This window comes from Anser cygnoides, chromosome 5 (genome assembly GCF_040182565.1).
Source record: "Anser cygnoides isolate HZ-2024a breed goose chromosome 5, Taihu_goose_T2T_genome, whole genome shotgun sequence".
In the NCBI taxonomy this organism is placed as follows: Eukaryota; Metazoa; Chordata; class Aves; order Anseriformes; family Anatidae; genus Anser; species Anser cygnoides.
Genome location: NC_089877.1, coordinates 55820033 through 55843141, shown reverse-complemented (window position 1 = coordinate 55843141; position 23109 = coordinate 55820033). Strand labels below are relative to the sequence as shown.

The 23109-nt window shown below is 36.9% G+C and overlaps 1 protein-coding gene across 6 annotated transcripts in view; it reads left to right on the top strand.

The window, feature by feature from the left end:
- Positions 1-23109, top strand: part of CDC42BPB (CDC42 binding protein kinase beta) — a 95344-nt gene that overhangs the window by 44003 nt on the left and 28232 nt on the right. For all 6 annotated transcript variants that reach the window (XM_048069767.2, XM_048069764.2, XM_048069763.2 and 3 more), the window contains exons 5-18: positions 4066-4214; positions 7636-7729; positions 9066-9266; positions 11092-11340; positions 12656-12735; positions 13763-13929; positions 14031-14150; positions 16181-16314; positions 18008-18250; positions 19888-19998; positions 20472-20716; positions 20887-20992; positions 21573-21697; positions 22705-22810. In XM_048069767.2, the coding sequence (XP_047925724.2) occupies positions 4066-4214; positions 7636-7729; positions 9066-9266; positions 11092-11340; positions 12656-12735; positions 13763-13929; positions 14031-14150; positions 16181-16314; positions 18008-18250; positions 19888-19998; positions 20472-20716; positions 20887-20992; positions 21573-21697; positions 22705-22810 (2130 nt within the window). The remainder of the gene's footprint in view (positions 1-4065; positions 4215-7635; positions 7730-9065; positions 9267-11091; positions 11341-12655; positions 12736-13762; positions 13930-14030; positions 14151-16180; positions 16315-18007; positions 18251-19887; positions 19999-20471; positions 20717-20886; positions 20993-21572; positions 21698-22704; positions 22811-23109) is intronic.

Below are 23109 nucleotides of genomic sequence, written 5' to 3'. Positions count from 1 at the left end.
CCTGAGGCTGCGTTAGAGAATCTGCTATTTCTGTAGCAAAGAACATAGTTGTAATGCGAAGGTTTTCAGCATCTTAATGCTTTCTAGATGGCACAACTATCAAGTCATGACTATAAATAAGAAAAAAGCTTACCAATGAAAACCTGCCAGGGGGTTCAGGAATGAAGTGTAAGAAAGAGTTAAATACCCAACAGTTTTCAGAGGTGCTGAAACAAAAAAAAATTATTTTGATTATCGTCTTACACGTAATTTCACAATGTCAAGCACATTTTAAGCACACTGGGTCTCTGTACCCTCATTTACAGTCTATTTCCATTTAATAAATACTTTGATAGATGCGGATTTTTCAACCTCTCAAAATTTAGTTCTCTGACACTTTCCCAGAAAGATTGCTCATAATTTCAAATTCCTTCAGAACCAAACAGCCTTCAGACTTTTATAACAATAACCTACAGCACCCTGTAATGTACTATTTCCACTTACCATCTGAGAATGGAGCTACCTAAGAAAAAATGTTACCTGTAGTAATAGCTAGTAATAGAAATGACAGTACAGAGAGGGATAGAGTGTTGCTAATGCCATTTCATGAAAATCTGTTCCAAGTAAGCTATAGCAGTATAATATGTTTCTTTTCCCCACGTTCTCAAAGGCATGGAGAACAAAGATGTGGAAGTTTCACTTGACAGCAGAATTTAGACAGCTAGCATCTAATTAAAGATCCAGAACTTAGAAAGCAACAGCTCTGTGTGGCAGCCAAAGTCAGCAGCTTGCCAGCTTGCCTGAGGTCTGGTACCGCATGTGCTGAGCTGCTGCCTTCCAATTCGGTCTGTTACTCAGCATCCACTTCATGTAAATGTCTGGTACTAACAGATGAAGTGTATGTGCATCTCAGTCGCTCTATTGTAAATGATGCATGAAGAAAAAGTGAAGTTGACAAAACACATCAGGAAGTGGCTTTCATCCAGAAACCTGGGCTGTGGTCCAGGTTCTCTTCCATACCGTCTTAGTGGTTTATTTGTCCAGGGACTAAAAGATCTCTGTTCAGTCCTCTGCTCGGCTTGAACAAGTTTATAGCCACATTTTTCCACATCTCAGGAGAGTGCTGTCATGTTACAGAACCTGGACAGGTTGGGCTTGCTTTTTGACTTTGCTGCTTATCCTTGATCTTGTAAAATGGAACGCAAAGCTAAGAAGAAAATGAGAACAGACAACAGAGCTTGGTTTCCCAACCTGGAGTGGACATCAGTCCTCTGAAAGGGAAATCTCTAGCTTCTTTGTATCTGCTCCCAGTGATGTTTGTGCATTATAGCTCATGATTCTTAAATGCAAAACCACATAAGGTTAACCCTGACACAGAGAGAGAATGTTGGTGTCTTCCCCACACCTAGGGCTTTGCACACCTAGGACTTTGCCATCCTCTTCTGGCTGCATGAAGAGAGACTTTACAGTGAGAGAGAAGATGTTGAGATAGCAAAGCAGTAGCTGCTCTTGGAGAATCTAGAGATACTTGGGGCTGTATTCTGTCTGATGTTCGTAGAGCATTTAATGATGCAGAACATAAATATAAGCATGAAACAAATTCAACAAAAAGTACATGTTCTGGAGTTTCATTTTCTGGTTCTGCTCCTCTAGTTTTACATGTTTGAGGCAAATGTATCACATTGTAGTGTGTTCTGAACAGTCAAGTCTTAAATGACAGTGTGTTGAAATGCTAGCATGGCTTTTTCTGGTTCGTAGAAAGATTTTTGCAGAGACAGTTTGAGACAAGATGGATTAAGTAAGCCTTTGGTGATTCTACTGAAATAGATAGGGGGTAGGTAAGACGTAGTCCATGCATATTTTAAACACGCATGAGACCTGAAGTTCATAATCTATCCCAGACTGAAATCTGTGAGTTTTCCTGCGATTTACCAGAAATTCTATCAAGAGGGAAATTTTTATTTCCCAATCTCGTTCCTGAGTGTTCATAAGGGTATTTAGATGCCTTTTTTTTCCCCCGCTGATTTCTAACTACTCTTCCTGTTTGATACAACTTCTTTCCAGGAAGAAAAATATGTCTAAATGTAAGTGTCATAATACCCTTCATTTTAACCCAATGTGAAGAGCGAAGTGCCACTGGGCAAGAAGGGGAAGATGTGGAGGATGAATAAAACTTGATATTTGTTATAGAATAGGTTCACTGTGTTCCCCTGATCCAGGCTCCTCGTTTCACGGGTCGGCTGAGTTCTCACTGCATTACGAATGCTGTGGGAGCTGAGAAGCAGGCAATGATGCCTCTTTGACAGGCATTCTATTTCAGATCCCACAGAAGGCTCTATAAGCTCTCTTAGCCTTGAATTTAAGAGAAAATAGTGTAATACAATATCCCTCTTAAAACATTTCTGGTTCCTGTCTGTAGCCTTTCCTTCCCAAACATAATTGTTGTGTGCATGCAGTGTTCCAACAAACGTTTAAAATTCTTTGTGGCGTTGTGCAATACAGGCTGGTTGGTTTCAACATAAATCATGAAATTTGCCTGTCAAATTAAGCTGTAATGATATGCAGAACAATATCAAAGCGTAGGCCTTTTGGAGTCACTCTTGTAAGGCACAGCATCGTAAGGAAATGGATAGTGGTGCACTTACTGTTACTTCGGATTCTTATCTTCTTTATTGTGCTTCTCTGGTGGAAGAAGAATCAGTAGCAGCAACACTAGATTCTAAGCTGTTTTACTTTGATGAGAAAAATCAGATGACTGCTTTGGAAAGTTATTTCCAGAATAAGTAAAGTTACTCCTAAAATCATATATCAAGGAGTGGGAAGCATGGAACAAAAAGGCTCAAGACTGCTGGTACTAAATGTAGTCAATATATGCTGAGTGATGGTCTGGATTTAGGTGCGTTTTGCTAGGAAATAACTGAGCCTAATCCCTGTTTTGTGGTATGAAAACCAAATAGCAAGTCCAAGCCCGTTTCTTTCACTTGTTAACTGTATCTGTGTTGGTTCTTTCAATAGACAGAATAATGGTTGGTTGGCCTTGGAGGCTATTTCCTTTTTCATTGAAATACAGTCACAAGAACCCAAATGTTTGATTCTTAAATTTCCTGCTGCTGTAGTGCCTCTGGCTTGTCATGAGCCTCCCTGCCACAGTGTCATGAAGTTCCTGCCAGCTCTGTTACGCATCCGTGGTGTGGCATGTGCCAAGATGAATGTTAGAGGATGGTGGTGTGATAAATCCTACTTTTGGAACCTCAAGTAGTATTGAAATGGTACCAAAGCTAAAAGTAGTAATGAGATGTTTATTTTAGACTGAGCTGCATCGATCTAATGAGCGCTAATACTTTCCAGAGAAGTTTTTAGTGAAATTTTAATCAAAATAATGTGTGGAGGAAGAGTGCGTATTGTTTATTGCTTCTATAAAGAGTTTGCCTCAGCAGATGCTTATATTATAAAATATTATATCTTAAGATAAATATCCTATGTTCAGTTGCATGCTGCTTCTCACATTCTAACACCTGATAATAAATGTGCAAGTCAGGCAAAAAGCCACTTGCATAAATTAAACTTCAAAATATTAATCCTTATTGTTTCCCATTCAAAAATCGTTCTATTTTCTAAGTGGTATTATTATTTTCTGTTCATGTTAAGTGTAATACTAATATTCTTTCACTTTTTTTAACTATCGTTTTTAATTATTTTTTCTTACTATCCCCTCTGGAAATTTTTCAGTTTGTGTTGATGACCTACGTTAATTTCTGGTGATACTGGATTTTTTTGGTAACATTGTAGTTAATACAGAGATAAACTCACCCTGATTTACTTGATTGTAGTTGCTTTCTCTCTCTATAAATTTATGATAAGGGTAGAATGCTGATGTATCATTATTACTGTAATTATTAAAGGAATATGGTATGTTTTTACACTGAACAAACGTAACACAGAGGATTACTAATTTTAACTTCATTTCATATGGATAGAAAAAAATAGTGAAAAGGTTTGTTTTCCTAGCAGTTAACTGATAAACTTTATTTTTTTCCCTTAACAGCTGTGTCTCAGTACATAACTGCTTTCTTTCTCCCTTTCCAGTATCTAGTGATGGACTACTATGTTGGTGGTGACTTGCTGACGCTTCTCAGTAAGTTTGAAGACAAACTTCCTGAAGATATGGCAAGGTTCTACATTGGTGAAATGGTGCTTGCTATACATTCCATACACGAGCTGCATTATGTGCACAGGTAAAGTGTCATCTCGCTTGAGAAAAAAACACATTTACATCTATATGAAATTAATCTTAAAGCTATTACTACAAATACAAATGGGCACCGTAGCCACAGGCAAGCTGCTGTGGGCACATGCTGACTACAAACTATATTATAACTGCTATAAGACTTTAAATACCAAATTCTGATGGACTGGTATTAAAAGCAGTGGTATTTATCTGACTAACCTTTTACTAAAACTTTTAGTTTGAATCAGACTTCTTGACTTACTCTCAGTTCTCTTCATGAAATCTACCTATCATAAGGCCATGGTAACAGTGAATCTGTTTACCTCAGCTTATCCTCAAATTGATGAATTTTGTGATGAGGGGGCATGTGCCTGTCTAATTGTTTCTACAACACAGGATGCATATTCCAGATCAGTACCTACAATCGTGGTAACTTAGGTTGTGTTCTGAAGCAGTTAAAAATATAACATTCCTTATTCTGAGTAAGAGAAAATGGGTCAGGCAGGTAAAGCACACTTCTTTTTTGGGTCATCTCTCGGGCTGACTGTCTCAGAAGAGCTATTAGTAGTGCAGGGGAGATGTTTGATAAATATTGTGTCATTTCAAGAATCTTGAACAAGTGAGAATTTCTATCCTTGGTTTTGTTTTCAGATTTAGACACTGTGTGTGATATATCAATTAGAAAGCAAAATTTTAATAATACTGGAAATCTTTGTGGTTGTATCTTTATACACTGACCTTACAGCTTAATTTCAGTAACAAAGAAGTTAGAAAATATTAAGCGTGAGAGTAGTGGTGTTTTTTGTCTGTGTGAAGTCTGCTTATGGCCATACAAGCAGGTTCCTGAAGTCCTGTCTCAGGAGAAGTGGGCTTCATACTATTTACTTAGCAGGTAGATCTTGACCACCAAGTCCCTTTACCTCTTTATGCCTTAATTTGTAACTCCATAAATTGTAACTCCATAAAATACAGACAGTAATACTCCTGTGGGTAAATGTGGACAATATGTGAGGATGTTAAAATGGTACGGATTTGGAGAAGTTCACCAGAGGCACTATTGCACCCATTTCCGAGGAGTGGAACCTGACCAACTGCAACTTTGCATGGGTTGAATGAATGTCTCTTGTGGCAATAGGAATGAACGGTTCCAAGGCCAAAGCATAGGATGAATGGGAGATGTATGAATGCCCAAGAAGTTACTGCTTGGCAACTGCAGTGGATTAGGAAGAAGCATGATTGCTCTGGGGAGGATTTCAAGGACCCTTTAAAGGCTTATATGACCTGTTAGCTGTAGATAGGAAACAGTGGGGCTCAGAGATGAGGCATTAAGCCTTTCTCAACAGAAACAGTGTTCCCTTAGGCAAGCGAGACCTGAATGCAAAGCAGAAAAGCAGAGATGTGGTGGATGAGATTGGCTCATGCTTCGAAAGGCACTGTGAATGGTGTTATTTAAACAACAACAACAACAAAAAATCCTTGCATAGTTGTGTATGTTTTAATAGTCCTCTGCTCCTACTGAGCTCAACTCTAATTTGTGGGACTATAAGGGAAATCTGTACAGGCCTTAGAACTGAAATGCATGAAATAAATTTAACAATAGAAAATTACTAATAAGTTTATTGGGAAACTGTAGTTGAAGTGGTCTAGTTTTCTGGGTTAACAAATACTTTTCTGTCCTGTAACAAGTAAATATGCATTTAATTTATGTTGATAGGCATACATTAGCACTGATATTTTGTCTTAATACTGCTATTAGTAGCAGTATTGGTGAAGTTTCGATAATAAATTTCAAAGCATTAGCCCTTGGTTAAAAAGTAGCAATTCAATTTTGTGTTGGAAAAATGTATCAGGATTTTTAAACATATGAGGACCCTTTGTTAAACCCATTTTGATTTTTTTCATGTCTGCCCAAGTGTGAAATAGTAGAATTCAGCAGCTGAAAAAGCAGACATACATTGTCAGTATCCACCTCTATGCAGCAGGGTGTTTTAGAGCATGTTTTTTATCTTGTTCCTACTAATTCAAGTCTCTTCCCCTCAAATTAAGCTTAAGCTAGCGTACAATTCTAAAGTTTTTGGGCGGGTGTGCTGACATTTGGAACTTCCCATTTGAAAAGAAATTCCGCATTCAGTGATGCAACAGGATTGGTGGGTTTAACGTAAAGCACATGTTCTATTTATTAATAATACACATTATTATTGGAATATATATGGTATCTAAAACAAAAAACACAGATTTATTGGTTTGGTTATCTTTTTCTTGGCTAGCTCAGTTAATATTTCAAAATGGCATGGTGAAATGCTGGCATGTTGTGAGCTGATCCAGGGTGGTGTTGGCTAAGGAAAGGGAAGGACACTGGTGCAAGTTAGATTGCAAGGCTTGAATATTCTCATTCTTAGCCTGCAGAATTGGTGTGTAGCTGGGTTAGTTCTACTTTCTCCACTTGCTCATCTCTCTTCCTTTCTCAACATATTGACTTGGTGCTCTGAAAATAATGCTGGATATTTTGAGGCTATCAATTAAAATTATGTGGTGGGCATCAAGACTGTCATATTAAATTTGGATGTCTGTCCATCTTTTAGTTTTGAGCACAAAGAAGTGAGAGAAAACGTAGTTGGTGGACTAAATTTAGTTTACATGCTCTAAATCTTTTTCGGCTGCCTTCTTGGTATCAAAAATAATATTAAGTAATGAGCTGCAATGAAATGGAAATCTTAGTTCCATGTCATGTAGTAGCTTTAGCATGCTGAATGCCATCTATAACTCGCTGTGTACATGTATGAATAGGAATGAAGTGGTTGATCCAGGAGACTTTCTCCCATTACTGTATCCTGTTGAAATGGCATTGCCTTGATCCTAGAGCTAGGGGAATTCAGCGCTTTGTAGAGTAACTGCTGTATGTACACAGGATGCAAGTGTCTTTAGGTACCCATAGAAGCAAATGTGTTATGCGGTAGTATATAGAAAGATGGTCTTGAACAGCAATTGAAAAATACTGGACAAAATTTAGAGAAACAATGAAAAATCTTTCTGGATAAGAAGCTGTAAGTTAGTTATAAATCTTAGCCAAAAAAAAATCAAATTAAAAAATTGCCTTTTATCTTTCTTGCCCCTCCAAAAGCGTATTAGGATGCATATAATCTTGAAAGGAGGTTGATAAGGTAAACTACCTATCTGTTAGTTGTATCATTCTGTGTAACTGTTCTGTTTGATTATGGGAGCAGAGCTCAGCTTTGATGAGCTGAAAATTTGATGTAATCTGAAGCTTCAATATTGCAGGCAAAGTTTTAAGTTCATCAGGAAGAAAGGGTCAAAATAATGAGTTTGCATCAGTGGGTATCCAATGTAAAACTGTAATTTTGATGCAATTTGTACAAGTGCAGCTCGTACTTTGTATTTAAATTTTTCACTTCTTTCTGTTATGACAGGGACATAAAGCCTGATAATGTTCTTTTGGACATGAATGGCCACATACGACTGGCAGACTTTGGGTCCTGTCTGAAAATGAGTGAAGATGGCACGGTATGTATGAAGCAAAATTAAATTGCATTGTTGGTAGTGGTACCATTTATGTGAGTTTCTGATCTTAAATTTATTACATGTTATCAGTGTGCACCAAGGAGGTGATAGATTGTAAACTTTATGACATGCTAAAAATTGAGGGAAATGTGCAACACGTTTATATAAAACATTTTTTCACTCTTCTTGTTTTACAGGCTGCATTTAAAGTTATTCTTTGCTATGTTTTTCTGTCTTTCACCTTTTCTCCTACTACTCGTTGAGTTCTCATGAGATTTTTATGAACTGTCCAAAGAGCCTGTGCTAAAAAAGGATAAAAGTCTGATGTTATTTATGCACTAGAATCATGGGTGACCAGGAACCTAACGGTCATGACAGATTTAAAGTAAAAGTAATCCAAAATGAGGACATACTTTCTAAGCAGTTTATTTCACATGCCTTTTACAAAAGAAACAGCAATACTGTGGTAATTTGCCATCTTGTGTACCAGATAGGATACACCCCTAAGAGTTAAATTGCTCGTGAGGTTTTCTGCTCTCCCTAGTTTGAGGTGCTTCTAGGAGTGTCAATTCTGCCAAAATACGGCATGCGATATTCGCCGGATGTGGCACAGACTCCAGGTTTTGGTGACATTCTGCAGTCATAGAATGCCTGTTAAGGATTTACCTTATTAAAAAACAGAATAAATTGGATGGAGCCATTGTAACTCCGTTAACCCTTAGAATGTATTCCTAGAGATTACTTTTCTGCCACTGCCCTGATGGTCAAGGCTTCCCTACTACTTGGACACAACAAAGCTAATTACCTTAATTCCTGTATTTTATCCACAATTAGGCTATATAAGTGTTAAACCACTGTTGTGAACATAGTAAAAATAGGGCACTACTTGCCCTGGAACCTTGTTTTGCTATCTTCAAATGAAACTGTAAAACTCAAGCATAGAGCGTGAACTTCCTGCTTTTTAATTTTTCATTTCAACTTCTGTCAACCAATTGGAATTTTTAAGTACAAAAATACACACACACACATAAATATATATATATATATATAAAGGGAAAACGTTTTCCTGTCTATCTGAATTCTGAAAAAAGCTATGACTATTTTGAGTTTTTACTGTTTGCAGAATAAAATGTACTGATGTCATGCAGAAGTGGACTGAATTATAGTCTGTTACTTTCTGAATATCATCTTTATTTTGTTGCTGTCATTTTTTTAATAAATCTCTTCCCTTCCCAGAATAATGTACTGATGTATCTGTTTGCAAAAGTACTAGTGTATGAGTAAATGTTGCTGAGAGAACCTGAAAACTAACCAGAACGATGTTTGCCTTATTTTTAAGGTGCAGTCCTCAGTAGCAGTGGGTACACCTGACTACATCTCCCCTGAGATACTGCAAGCAATGGAGGATGGAATGGGAAAATATGGACCTGAATGTGACTGGTGGTCACTGGGTGTCTGCATGTATGAAATGCTTTATGGTGAAACACCCTTTTATGCAGAGTCCTTAGTGGAAACCTACGGGAAGATTATGAATCATGAAGTAAGAAATAAATACATTTATATTGATTTTTAACATTTACGGAGAGACTGCTGTCACTGCAAAATACTGATGTGGGTGGTAGTCTATTGCTTTTTTCATGATGGTTTAGAACAATATCTAACTATGTAGATCTATTAGTTCAGTTTTTAGGAAAATTGGCATCTCTGAACTGCAGAAATCGAATTCTTTGTTAATTTGATTTTTTTCCTAAGTGGTGATGTTCTTGAAAAATCTTAAACCATGTTCATGAAACAAAAATTAAAAACAACTCTTATTTTAGGCCGATTGAAAGTTTCTTCTGGACTGTGCAGGAGAAATGAAGTAATACATTATATACGCAGCTGTGCACGTTTTGTCACACTGCTAATCAGTACAAAAAATGGAAACAGACAAGTCAACCAGTGTGGACATGAGCTGCATGAAGAACATGAGGCCAGGGGAGAGTTGCTCAGAATAGAAGTGGCAGAAAAACATGAGCTTTTGAGCTGCATGAAGAACGTGAGGTCAGGGGATTTTGTCCAAAGTCAAAGTAGTAGAGAAGTTTTGAAACTTCTGTGTGCCTTGTGAACATTAGAGAGTAAGAATTAACCAGTTAATGGTGTCCTTTTGAGAGGTGTGGTAGGAGTATGTGATTTATGGACGTCCTCATCTTATCTAGCCAGAAGCTGTTGTACAGGGAGCGCTGTTGCATTTTCTTCTTCCCAGGTTGAATGTACTGTTTACAACGCTGTGCTCTCATAGTGAAGCAGTGATGGATAAGACATGAAATCCTTCTTAGAGCTGACACCCTTGCAGTAGTCAACATTAATCTCTCTTTTGCTTTAATTTCTTCAATGAACTAATTGGTGGCAAACTTTTCTGTATTATGTTAGAAATATGTAACCAGCTTGTGGGTAACTGCTGGCTACCTAGCTGTTAACCTGCTTTCAAGGATGTTTAAAGCTGTTGTCCTGCAGATTTAATATTGCAATATTATTTGGACACAAAATCAATGTGATGTTATGTTTTTCAATGGGCATTTTAAATTTTAATTTGAGTTATGCTATTTTGGACCCTAACGGTCTCATTCTGCCCTTGAAAAGATGTATTGTAAAACGTTAAATATTCTATAGTCCTTTATTGAAAAAACGACAAACAAGAACCTTCAATATTTTAGCTTACTACTACTTCCACTATATAGTCAAGAAGTTTTCCCAATTTTATTTAGAGTAACATTATGTGTTAGTGGTAAGTACATTTTTAGATTTTCTGTTTATGCTAATATAAATCTTAGTGAAATTATATTTTAATAGGAAAATTATAGTAATATTAGTAATTATTTTGATAGGGAAAATGTATATATTAGAAAAATACATCCTTAATTATAACAGTGTTTTGTGGGGGATTGACTAATATTGTGGGCCATTAAGAGCTGAAATAAATAAAATCTCAAGGAGTAGATCTTCAGCAGATCAGTGGATGTATGTCTAAGAATACCAGTGAGTGTATGCCCTTATTGCATGATCTTTAATGTACTGTAGTGTGTCAAAACTTCTGTCTGGCTTCCAAAAAAGCCTGATTTTCATAGGAGTTACTGTACTCACAGCTAGTTTCAAACAGGTCTGTATGAAAGGAATCAAGAAGTGATTACTTGGCCTCAAAATCCATTTTAAGACAAGTCTATTAATGAACGTATAGTACTGTGCTGCTGCTCACTGGGGCTGGAACAATGTCTGCCTATTCGTTTCCAGTTTTATTGGAGTGATTTAGCACTTCCTTTTTGAAATCACTGTTGAAAACTGTGGAACGGATTCTCTTTAAAATTTCTCAATTTGTTTTTTTGTAGGAAAGATTTCAGTTTCCATCCCATGTTACAGATGTATCTGAAGAAGCAAAAGATCTTATTCAGCGACTTATCTGCAGCAGAGAACGTAGACTGGGACAGAATGGAATAGAGGATTTTAAGTCTCATGCATTTTTTGAAGGACTTAATTGGGACAACATCCGAAACCTAGAAGCACCTTATATTCCAGAAGTTAGCAGTCCATCTGACACCTCAAACTTTGATGTAGATGATGATGTTTTAAGAAATCCAGTGAGTCTTTTATTTTAACATTGCTACTGCAAGTATGCAACTTTGCTGCACTGTAAGGTAGTAGTGAGAACTTAATTTCCAAATTGATGCGTGCTTTTTGTTTGTAATTTTTTAAGTAAAAGGAGCAAATAGTCTGTTAATAAGCTGTGCAAATGAAATAAGATATCTTATTATTTTGTTCTAAATTCTAAAAAGCCATGAAACAGGTTCCTGAGTCTAGCAAATTTAGTTGTACTTTCTTATGGATATGCACTGTGGTACAATCTTACAGGAACGGGTAGTATTCTTATTGCAGTTGTAGTGACATGAATGGTCAAATGAAAATCCACAAGCAGGACTGCTCTGAGAAATTTCAGAAGAACGAAATCCCACTAAACTGTTGTTATTTATATCAGAACTGACCCAGTTTGTCAAGTGTTACCGTTTAGAAAAGAAGCTCACAATTTCTGAAAACCCAGAATGACAAAGGGATGAAATTTTTTTAATATTTGTTTTTTTCACGTTTGGAATGACTTATTCAATGCTAAAACAAGAAAAATAGCACGGTCAGCCAAAATTAAAACGTTTAGGTAGGAAAAAAAATCTTGTCTTTTTACCTTTATAAGAATTTTAGATTTATTTATTTATTTACAAATATTTTGTTTTATTTGTTATCAAATATGAATGTCTGTCTTAAAATACGCATATATTCTTCGTGCAGCTTGTCATAGCACCTGTCCAAGTGAGAGAACTCAAATTGCTGCTACTTAAGTCACTTAAGAACCAGGAGGCTGTTTGGGTGTGGGGGCATTGATGTTCTGCTCCTCCATTTCTGTTGTGTTAGTAGTTTACAAACTCCTATCAGGAAGAGTAGGGAGCTTTCGTGTTAATTTGTTCATCAGCTTGCGTTCCAAAAAATGAAGAGCTTTTTTGGCTTGGGTTTTGATTACCTGTCTAGCAGTAACAAGAACACTAAAGAAAACAGCATGCGTTTTCAAGCCAGGTCACTTTTAATTAGGAACTTGGAAGTTTCGGGTTTTCTTTTAATGGTTGTATTGTGCTTTGAACTTGTTGAAACGCTGCCCTTTCAAGTGCCAGTTCACAAAAAGGACGCTCCTAAATTCAGGTCATTATATTAAGTGACCTAATCTGAAATAAAGTTCATACAAGGACAATGGAAGGCTATGCAATGAAGCATAATCGCCAGTTGGGAATTGGTGTGCTCTAAGAAAAGGCTTTCCATCAGCTGTTTCTTCTAAACTATGTGACTAAATCAAATACCTTTAGTTCTGTATGGGTTCTTTTTTGGTTTTTCATGCCTGTTGTTTTTATGCAGGAAGTGGTGCCACCAAGTTCTCATACAGGCTTCTCTGGATTGCATTTACCATTTGTTGGGTTTACGTACACAACCGATAGGTAAGCAAAGGATATGTTGTTCATTAAACTTGTTTCCCAAATACAGCTGATTCTAGGAAGATGTCATTTTTATAAACAAGTAGAAAGATTGATGTCTATGTGTCAGTGGATAAATCTTTATCCCATTTTTTTCAAGTGTCTGAACATGTTTTGATCATGCTTGCCAAGATTAAGTGCTTTAGTATTTAATTTCCTTTATTTGAAACAAATGAAATTTAAGGGACTAGATTTGTCATGTTAGGTGGCAAACTTGCTCTTAAAACTTGCTCTTCCTGCCTTGAGAGGCTAAAAGCAAGTTCTTGTCCATGTTGCGTGTCTGCCAGAAACAATTCAGGATTAGTTTATTGCTCCTAAACCTTGTTGACAGGCAAAGTTAACATAATTTAGTGTTACTCCAGTGCAGGTTCCTGATTTTCAGATGGTTCTGAGCACAGACTAAGATAGCTCACTCTTGCCAATCTTTGAAATGGAAGTAAGCCTCCATCTGTCTTCAGAGATCCCTCAAATATATACTTGTGCCTCTGATTGTGAGGTTATTCTGTCCTTTTTGTTATTCCCATGTTTCTATTTGCTGAGATTTATCTCCACGATACTGTTGCAGAAAGGACCCAGTGCACTCATCTTTTTCAGGGTAAAATCACATGGCTTAACTAAATCTATCCAACTTCTGGTTTTCTTTCTCAGTTGTTTCAGTGCAGGTACACATTCTATTCTGCTTCCTTTGCTGTCAGGCAGTAAAGTTTGGCAGAGGAAGTTAATATTTTTAATCATTCAAGTAGTTTGTAAAGTGAACATAAATCAGCATCTTTAAGGTCATGAATGCAAATATCTTAATTCTACACCAGCATACACAGTAGCTAGGGAGTAATCACAGTATCTACCCTGACTGTTATCTCAACAGTAACAACTACTGTGCTAATTGTTCTTGTAAATTTAAGGTGCATATTTGGTGGAATCCCAGCGTTTTGCTGCTGTAGACTACTGTGAGTATTTATTAGAATATTCTAACTTACGTATTTGTTTTCAGCTCTTTATCTGACAGAGGCACTTTAAAGAGTGCAATGCAATCTGACACTGTATCCAAAGATGTGGATGTACAGCGTGACTTAAAGAACACTTCACAAATAGAAGGTTATGAAAAGAAAATAAGGAAATTAGAGCAAGAAAAGCAGGATTTGAACCGAAAACTGCAAGGTTAGTGGCTTACGTTTCTTTGGGTTCTTAGTTCTTCTCATTAGGAAGAATTGGATTGTATTTTATTGAACAACTTTTTTCCTTCCTTTTCTGATTTTAAGAATCTACGCAGACAATGCAGAGCCTCCAAGGTCCAGTGTGTGTTACAGTAAATACGAACCGTGATAAGGAAATAAAAAAATTAAATGAAGAAATTGAACGGTTGAAGAACAAATTAACAGGTAAGACTCTAGCATGATTAGTGGTAATTATAGCAATGCAGCTTAATGTTAACAGTAGTAGTAAAATATATCCTTTGGTTTTGCAATAATTACAATTAATGTTATTGAGGTATTTAAAAAAAAAAAAAAAGGTTTTAAAAGCCTTGTTCAAAACTAAGAGGCATTTCCATTTTTCCAGGCAGGCACTTAACTTTTTCTTCCACTTCCTCATCCTGATAGCATATACTAGTGTGGGGAGTCTAGAGTACAATGTTAATTTCCGTAAAAATGTTGGGAGATCCTCTTCCCTTTCTTTTTTTTTTTGGGGGGGGGGGGGGGGGGGGGGGGGTACACTTTTGGAGCAGTTTTACTGGAGGCATATGTAAGAGAGAACAGGGAAAAATGATTAGCTGCCCTTTAGTAACATAGGGGGATAGGTTGGGGTGGGGGGTTGTATGATAATTCACATTTAAATATTTCTGAGCTCCTGCTCCCTTTGTGTTTCTGTCTGGTGATGCACTAATTAGGAAGTGTTGCAGAAAAACAAATACTGTCATCTGTCCTGAGAGAAGGCTGACTCATCCATATCACTGAAAATCTGTTGGTTGACAATGCTATTAGTTTATGCATACAAACCTCCTGTTAGTGTCTGATTTTTTTTTAAGAGGGAATCAGTCATAAACTAAATGGTAGTTTTGAATCCTGATGACTTGGCTGAGAGGTTTATAGGGGCCTGTAGTATGTAGTGAGTGAGTTCAGATGCCAAGTTGCTGATGCCCAAAACCTCCAACTGTTGTCTTCCATTCAGGAGGACTTGGGTTTTTTTGTTTATCAGTCTTTTTTTTTTTCTTGCTTCAAATTCCTAATACAATCTTAATTCATTATCTTGTTTTGTGTGTCAGTTCATTGTCTGTCACAACTGATTCTTTTTCTTACAGTTTGGCAATATATACTCCCCTTTGTAAGTACATCTGCTGTGAAATCCGTGTTGCTCTGAGTGCTTCCCCCCCCCCCCCCCCCCCCCCCCCCCCCACAAAAAAAAAAAAAACAACAACAAAGCACCATCAAAAATCTATTCTTATGTATTCTGTAATAGGTTTGTCAAAACGGTTAGATTAAGGTGCTGCTTCTGCAGCTGGGTTAGGTTTTTCCAGTTCTTCAGCCTATTGTGTGCTGTTAAATACTGAAAACTAGCAGTGCAGTCTGGTTTAAAAAGAAATAGCATTGGTTCATGCAGAGTGGGAGGGAGGTTAGCACAGCTTTGTACTAAAATCAGAAAATGAATACTACTTTAATCATTACAGCAGTGCTTGGGATCTCTGAATATGTAGGTCTAATTTCCTGTTCTGCCACAGACATCAATGAAACTTAAGTGATACAGTTATTCCCTGTGCAACTTCTTATTTATTTGTTTAAAAGAAGTAGTAATTAAAACCAAATGGAGAATGGCAGTTCAATTTCTTACCAGTTCTAAGACTGAGCAGAAATATAAAAAGGTGGTTAGTCTTCTGTGCTTAAAGGTGATAATTTCAAATCAAATTTGTTTAATTATTTTGAGACTAAAGGGAGAACTGCCAGGAGAATATACTGGTAGGAATGTGGACAGTTAGGTCTCAAATCTGCCTCATGCAGGATGGTATTGCCTTCCCAGATTGTTAGCTCTTATCTACTCTCGGAAATAAATAGTCTTTTCCTGTCTTGCTGGATGCACTAATAACTGTAGTCTTACTTGTCATACAATGAAAACTATTTAGGAGACAAATTACTAGGACTGGAATTCCAACAACTGAAAAAAAAAGCCTTAGCAGAGGGCTTTTTCACCTCAAGAGATAACTGTCTTTGGGTGGTGTGGTTTTGTTTTTTTTTGTTGATTTTTATTTTAATATGCTGAGAAAATTACGTGGAGCTGACAATGCACTGAAATTACCTTAAGCTGTCTAAAAATGGAATGGAGAAGTTAATTTTCCAAGCAAAGTTATGCCATTTATTTAAGTAATGTTTCTTACTTGGTATAAATTTAGGACCAGTTGTCTTTATTTATTACTCTGCAGATATAAGTAAACTGGAAGGGCAGCTTGCAGATGCAGTGGCTTTTCGACAAGAACACGAAGACTCTATACATAAGTTGAAAGGACTGGAAAAACAGTGCAGAGTACTGCGGCAAGAAAAGGAGGACCTTCATAAGGTGAAGGATGAATATGTTTGGAAATGGTCATGTAAAATAGTTATAGAACAACTTTGATTACGGTTTCTCAACATTTGTAATGTTGCTTTTTAAAAATATATTGAGATGTTAGTGAGCCTGTTAATCTCGTTAGCAATACAGTTGTTTTCCCAGGTGGCACGCTTTTTGAAAGTTGATTGACATCTTATTAATTTTAATTAAGGATATTCTCTTAGATGGGAATAACACCTTTTAATACTGACTTGTTCACTATGTTTATATCTTTGAAGACACTGCAGGTTACGTACCCAGGTAGTCACACAAAAGCTAACAGACTAATCACAAAGCTCAATGGGATTTGGTTTGCCCAAGAAATACTTCCGTTAAGTTTGAAACTGCTTGGGGATGGGAGGGAATTTTCTAAAGAATGGCTTTAGTTTAACTATTTTTTTCTCGAGATACTTCAGTATACTCAGGAGTTAAATTCACAGATCTATGGCTTGTTGTCAGTTTTATAGATGCTGAAATATATGAACGAGTAAATAGAGCTAAGTCACTGTGCCAGCTTGAGCCCACTTATTCTTTGTAATACCAAAAGGTTAATTATTGCTTGAGGATGACTTCAGTATCATTGCTAAGTATACTTACTGTTGTGTAAATTACACCTATATTTGCTTCCTAAAATCTAACAGTATGCTATGTTAGGTCACCAAAATATTTTACAGTAAAGTAAAAAGGAGCTTTGCATATACTACCTACTGCTTTCAGTAAAGCCAAAAAAAAAAAAAAAGCTACCTGTATTCAAATACCTGGTTTTTAAAAGATAGAGCAGCCATATTGCTCATGTGGCATTTAGGCAGACCAAAAATAATCCATGGGCCAAAACCTATGGGGTTTTTGTCCACTAGAATTTAACAGTCTCTCTTCTGTTTGTTACCACTGGTGAGGGTTGTTTTCCAGAGCATATGAGTAGCAGAGAAGGCAAATCTGTTCCTCCTGGGTTGTCCACATGCCTTTTTGGAAGTCAATGAACGCTTCTGCAAGACTCCTACTAATGGCAATTTTTTTTTGTCTCTTGGCCTGTATACCTTTCTTCTGTTGTCTAGTTTCATGCTTTTTTTTATTTTCACTGGCAAATAATTTTATGTAAAGCATTTAATTTGTATTTTAATCTCGTTAACTTATGTTAACTATTTGCTGTAAAAAGAAAAAGCTTTTATACTTTAATTGAAAGTATTAGAGCTTCGCAGTTTGTTCTGAGGAATCTTCTTCAGTTTCCTTAAGAACTTCACAAGATTTTCTGCAGCATCTCAATGCTGGTAACTGTTCGACAGTTCCCCTGAACGTGTTGTCTCCTAAAACATTCCTTTAAGAAATACTACTATTGTGCAGGTACATGGTGGTAACCTGAAATTACATTTCTTAAGAGTTGAGAGGGGTTTGTGAAGAGAGATTTGTATCACAGACTTGTGGAATAGCAAAGGTCCTCTTGGAACTGCCATCCTAGAAGCAGAATAATTCCTATCCTGGTATGCTATTGCAGCTGTCTAGCCAGAAGAAATTTGTGTAAATTAACTATTAAAAATCATATTTAGAAGTTATCTGAGAGGCTTGAATTTTCAAGTTGTGCTTAATGTAGGTTCACGTCCTTTCTTCTTGGAAAGAATATATAGAGTGCAATTTTTTTATATATGTATTTATTTATTTAAACCAGCAACTTGTAGAAACCTCAGAGAGATTAAAGACACAATCCAAAGAATTGAGGGATGCCCACCAACAAAGAAAGCTAGCTGTTCAGGAATTCTCCGAGCTCAGCGAGAGGATGGGAGACTTGCGGTCGCAAAAGCAGAAGCTGTCCCGGCAACTTCGCGACAAAGAGGAGGAGGTGGAAGTGAGCATGCAGAAAATTGATGCTATGCGACAGGACATCCGTAAATTGGAGAAAATCAGAAAAGAGGTAGCTTGATTAAAATAGCTAAGAACAACATGTTTCACCTGCTGCTTGTCTGGTATCTCATCTGTGATTGGATTGAGAAATCGGAATCATAAACAGTAATTTACTTTGTCTATAAGAAATTGCTCTGGTAACTCTTCCATATCACTTCACTAAAGTTCACAAAATACATCTTGAATTTGTTGCTGGATGTTTGGCTAATACATCGGGAAATGAACTGAATCTTCTATTTTGTTTGCACTCAGGGTGATTTTAATCTGGAGGAAACTATTCTTGCTACATGCCCAGCTTCTTACTACTTTACTTGTGTTTTGCTCCTTGCAGGCTACAAGTCATAGCTTGAAACCTAGAAAGCTTAATGCCTTGATGGACTTTACTTTGGAGTATTCTGACTTCCTTTTTATTTTTTCAGATGACTTTTTCTCTTTAGCTGAAAGGAAGAAAGGTGATACAGCCTACATAGGTGTTTTTTCTTACTCTTTTAGTCAGTGTAGAGAGTATCTGGTTAATATCTTGTAAGCAAGTAAATTTCTGATTACTATTCCAGGCAATTTATGGTTTTAAATAATCTGAAGTGGATAACTAGAAGAATGCATAAGAAACAACTATCATGGTTAACATAAGGTTTTGATCACTTAAAAACTGTCAAATTTTACATGTTCTATGAATGAACTTTTGAAAAGGAACTTGAGCTTTATAAACACTACTAGAAATTTACTAGCAAATTGAAGGGCAGACTATGAAAATGTAGTAAGAGGTGAAGTTTCTCAGACCTATCTGTGAATAAGAAGTGGTACTTAACCAGAAAAGGCATAGGGCTGCAGCACCATATTGGATGCTGCATTCTGCCCTTCTGTCTAGAGCCTATTCAAGTGTTGTTGCTTATTCAGTTAAATGAAATGTTTCCATGAAGGACTTGATAATGTCTCTATCCCCCCTTTCCTAACGTATGTATCAATCTTCTATTCAGAATATAACCTATAAGTTCATTTTCTTGGTCTACAATTCTACATATGGTGCTTTTAAAAACAACTTTCTTAGTTGAGTTTGAATGCAGAAAAACAGACTTTATTCTGCCTTGGCTGCATAGTTGCCACTAAATTGTCTTTCTGATACAATAAGCTTTTTGAAGTGGATAAATGGATGATCAAGCTTATTTTGTTCTGTAATTGCAAGGTACAAGTGTTCAATGTCCATATTTGAAGTATTTCACAATAATTTGGCTCAAAGGTCAAGATTTTTAAATCTGCTGCCTTAGCAGATACTGAAGCGTGGAGCTGATCTGTAAATGTGGGAGGTTTTCTTCTTTCACAACTGCAGTGACTTCCTAGTGCTGTTTCCTTCTCTTAACATTGATGGAAGCTGTGCAGTTATCCCTACATATAGCCGGTATGGTTTATATCAATACAAAAAGCCATTTGGAAGTAGTTCCACTCTGAGACAGATGGATGCCTGGATCACTGAAAACAAAACATGACATTCTGAAATCATTGTTATAGCGGTGTAATGTAAGATACAAATAAGAAAAAATTTGATGTTTTCAAGGCCCCTGAAAGTTCATTCCTATGAGGAGATTAAATGAATGATACAGATAGCAGTATGTTGTGTTGAAATGACTTAAAATGACTTTGATTTTATAGCTAGAAGCCCAACTTGAAGAAGTTGCAGCAGAAGCATCAAAAGAACGCAAACTTCGTGAACACAGTGAGGCCTTCTCCAAACAACTGGAAAATGAACTGGAAGCTCTGAAGGTTACTTAGGGGCTTGGGAGGGATGGGACATTTTTACTCGTGACATAGGAGCTGCAATATTTTTGCTCCAACTGTTGATACCTGTGGGACACTTAAAAGAAACTACAGCATTACTAGAAACCTGACCTACCTAACCTAATTAGATTTATTTGCTTTTTTTCCTTGGAATACTTTAATATTGTTTAATATCTTGCTAATGTCTTCAAAATGTCCAGTTCTTATAAATTCTAAGCAGCTATTAAATCAACACGGTCCAAATTTGTTATCTCTGCAACAGTATTTAATCTCTTAGGGTCATGAAAGCAGAGCAGTTACTTAGAGGGCTAAATGCTTGAAGAACCTTTTAGACCACTCAGACTCCAAGCAAAATTTTTCCCAAGTGCTACCAATTGGATAGTTCTATTTAAAATAATGATCCTAAAATATAAAGATCGTAGTATTTTCCTGATGGTTTCTCTCCTCCTTCTCTTCAGCTGAAGCAGGGAGGCCGGGCAGCAGGTGCCACACTAGAACATCAGCAGGAGCTTTCCAAAATGAAGTCTGAGTTGGAAAAGAAAATCTTATTTTATGAAGAGGAGTTGGTCCGGCGAGAGGCATCACACGTTTTGGAAGTAAAAAATGTGAAAAAGGAAGTACATGATTCAGAGAGCCATCAGCTTGCACTGCAGAAAGAGATCATGATATTAAAGGATAAATTAGAGAAAACAAAGCGAGAGAGGTATGTTTTGGGATGGGATTGGTTAATTGAGGATTTTTTTGTGTGTACTGTGTCGCATGGGTAACTGTACAGGATGATATTTCACCTTAATTCTGTTTATTCCTCTGAAAATCCCTGTCTACGGGTTCAGCAGTGTTACAATATATGTTTCTATTTCTTGTTGTCCTTAGGCACAGTGAAATGGAGGAAGCAGTAGGAACAATGAAAGAGAAATACGAGCGTGAAAGATCTATGCTTTTGGAAGATAACAAAAAACTAACAACAGAAAATGAGAGGGTAATTATTTCAGGAAACACTTTAGCAAAATATAATTCTTGCTTTGCTACTTTCTGATGTTGAAAGTGTACTTATTGATCACAACAGGATCAGTGAATCTTCAGGCAATATCTGAGTAAAACAAATGTGGTTCTGGCCATATAAATGTCAGAGATCTGGCTAAATAGTAGCTTTGTTCTTTGCAGAATTGATTCACACAACTCAGAGGGCACCAGGAAGTGGGCACTTCCAATTTCTGTGAGGGCTTCACGAAGAGGGAGGCATTTACAGTAACTGTCTGCCATTCTGATGGCTTACAGTTAAGCCTTATTCCTCACAACAGCCTCTATGCCTTTTCTTTTTCCCTCTCCTTTGTTTTGGATTGTTTTGTGTGAGCTGGCAATATGTTCTTCTGTGCTCTGGAGCTAGTCTCCAGTTCTACAAAAAAAAAGAATTATTTCCTGTTCTTGGTCTGTGTTACAACTTCCACATAGCCCAGCACAGTGTTATTTGTTCAGATTCTGCATGTGTGTAGACATACACATATGAAAAAACTGTGAAACTGACATAAGCCACAGGTGAAATTAATGTTTTGTTTCAGCTTTGCTCCTTTGTGGACAAATTAACAGCACAGAACAGGCAGCTAGAAGATGAGCTCCAAGACCTAGCAGCGAAGAAGGAGTCTGTTGCTCACTGGGAAGCTCAGATTGCAGAAATTATTCAATGGTATGTACTGTTTAGAGATCCAGATGGCCACTTCCAACTTTTGAAGTATTGATTGGGCTTTTTTATGTTTTGCCAGGCACTTTCTGTGTGTCTGGGATCAACAAAAGCATGGTGCTTCTGAGTGATGATGATGCTGTTTCTCTTTTTGCTTTGCAATATAGCTGAGTATATTTAAAGCATTTAGTCTTAACTTCTAAATGAAATTGTCAGATACTGTTAAGTGCAAAGGAGATGGTTTTGGTATGAACTTGCTTCAGGCTCTTAAGTGATTATTAAATTGCAAAGTTTGGAATATTTCGATAGGCCTAATCAGGAATGTGATTATGATTTTTATGATTTAAAAGGTCCATGTTAACATATAGAACCTCACTAGCTGTACAAAACAAGCATTTGCATTTAATTCACAGGTCAGTTTTTCCCTCTTATTTTCTGAGTTAGCAAGCTGTATGCAAGTGTTTTCAGCATGCAAGACGTGGTCGTCTGTATGTGTTTTCTGCTAGATGAAGTTGAATATTGTAGGCTGGGCTTTGGAGAACAGTGATTTTTAATGAGATGAGTTATTACTTGCTGGCTAATACTTGTGTGGAAAGGCATTTCAGCTACTGAGTAGAGAGGAGCAAGGTGCAGAGATTGATAGGGTACATGTGCTTGCCCTTCCAGCTGTTAAAGGAGGTCTTGATGGTAGCCACTATAAAAACTGAGCAAGTGATATACAGATCGTTTTCCAAAGAATAACAGTGAATCTCTCTAGAACTCTTGCTGATGGCAGGAGGAAAGCTTCAGTTTCCCTGGCAACTGCCACAATCAAGAGAATTGGATAAGAGAGAAAAACTAAAGCAGGCCATCTAAGCTGTATTCAGTTTTCTCTGCTGGGAAAGTTTTTCCTGCTCTGTCCATATCTGCTATGTTCCTAAATCCTGTGCAAATGCTAATTATTTGTTGGCATGGTATTTGTTGCTGTGAACCATGAAACTGTTCGCTAACAATTTTTTGTAATTGCACAATAGGGTAAGTGATGAGAAAGATGCTCGTGGCTATCTCCAAGCATTAGCTTCCAAGATGACAGAAGAACTAGAATCTTTGAGAAGTTCCAGTTTAGGATCACGAACACTGGTAAGAAAATAGCAAGCATTTGGGCTTTTCTGGGTATATCTAAGCAGCTATATTTTCAGTGTCAGATACGTTCTCATCAATATCTGTTCATAATCAGAATTTGTTTCTAATAAATCCTCTCTGCTATGAGTTATTAGTTTTATCTATTGCATGTGAAAGCCATTTGGGTCATATAATCAGAATGTGATATTTACAGCAGTGTTTCCTACTAGCATCTGCTATCACAAACTGCTTTACACAGTACAGAGAAGAAACAATAGATTAAACCCTTAGAGGGGAGTGTAGAAATGTACTTCACC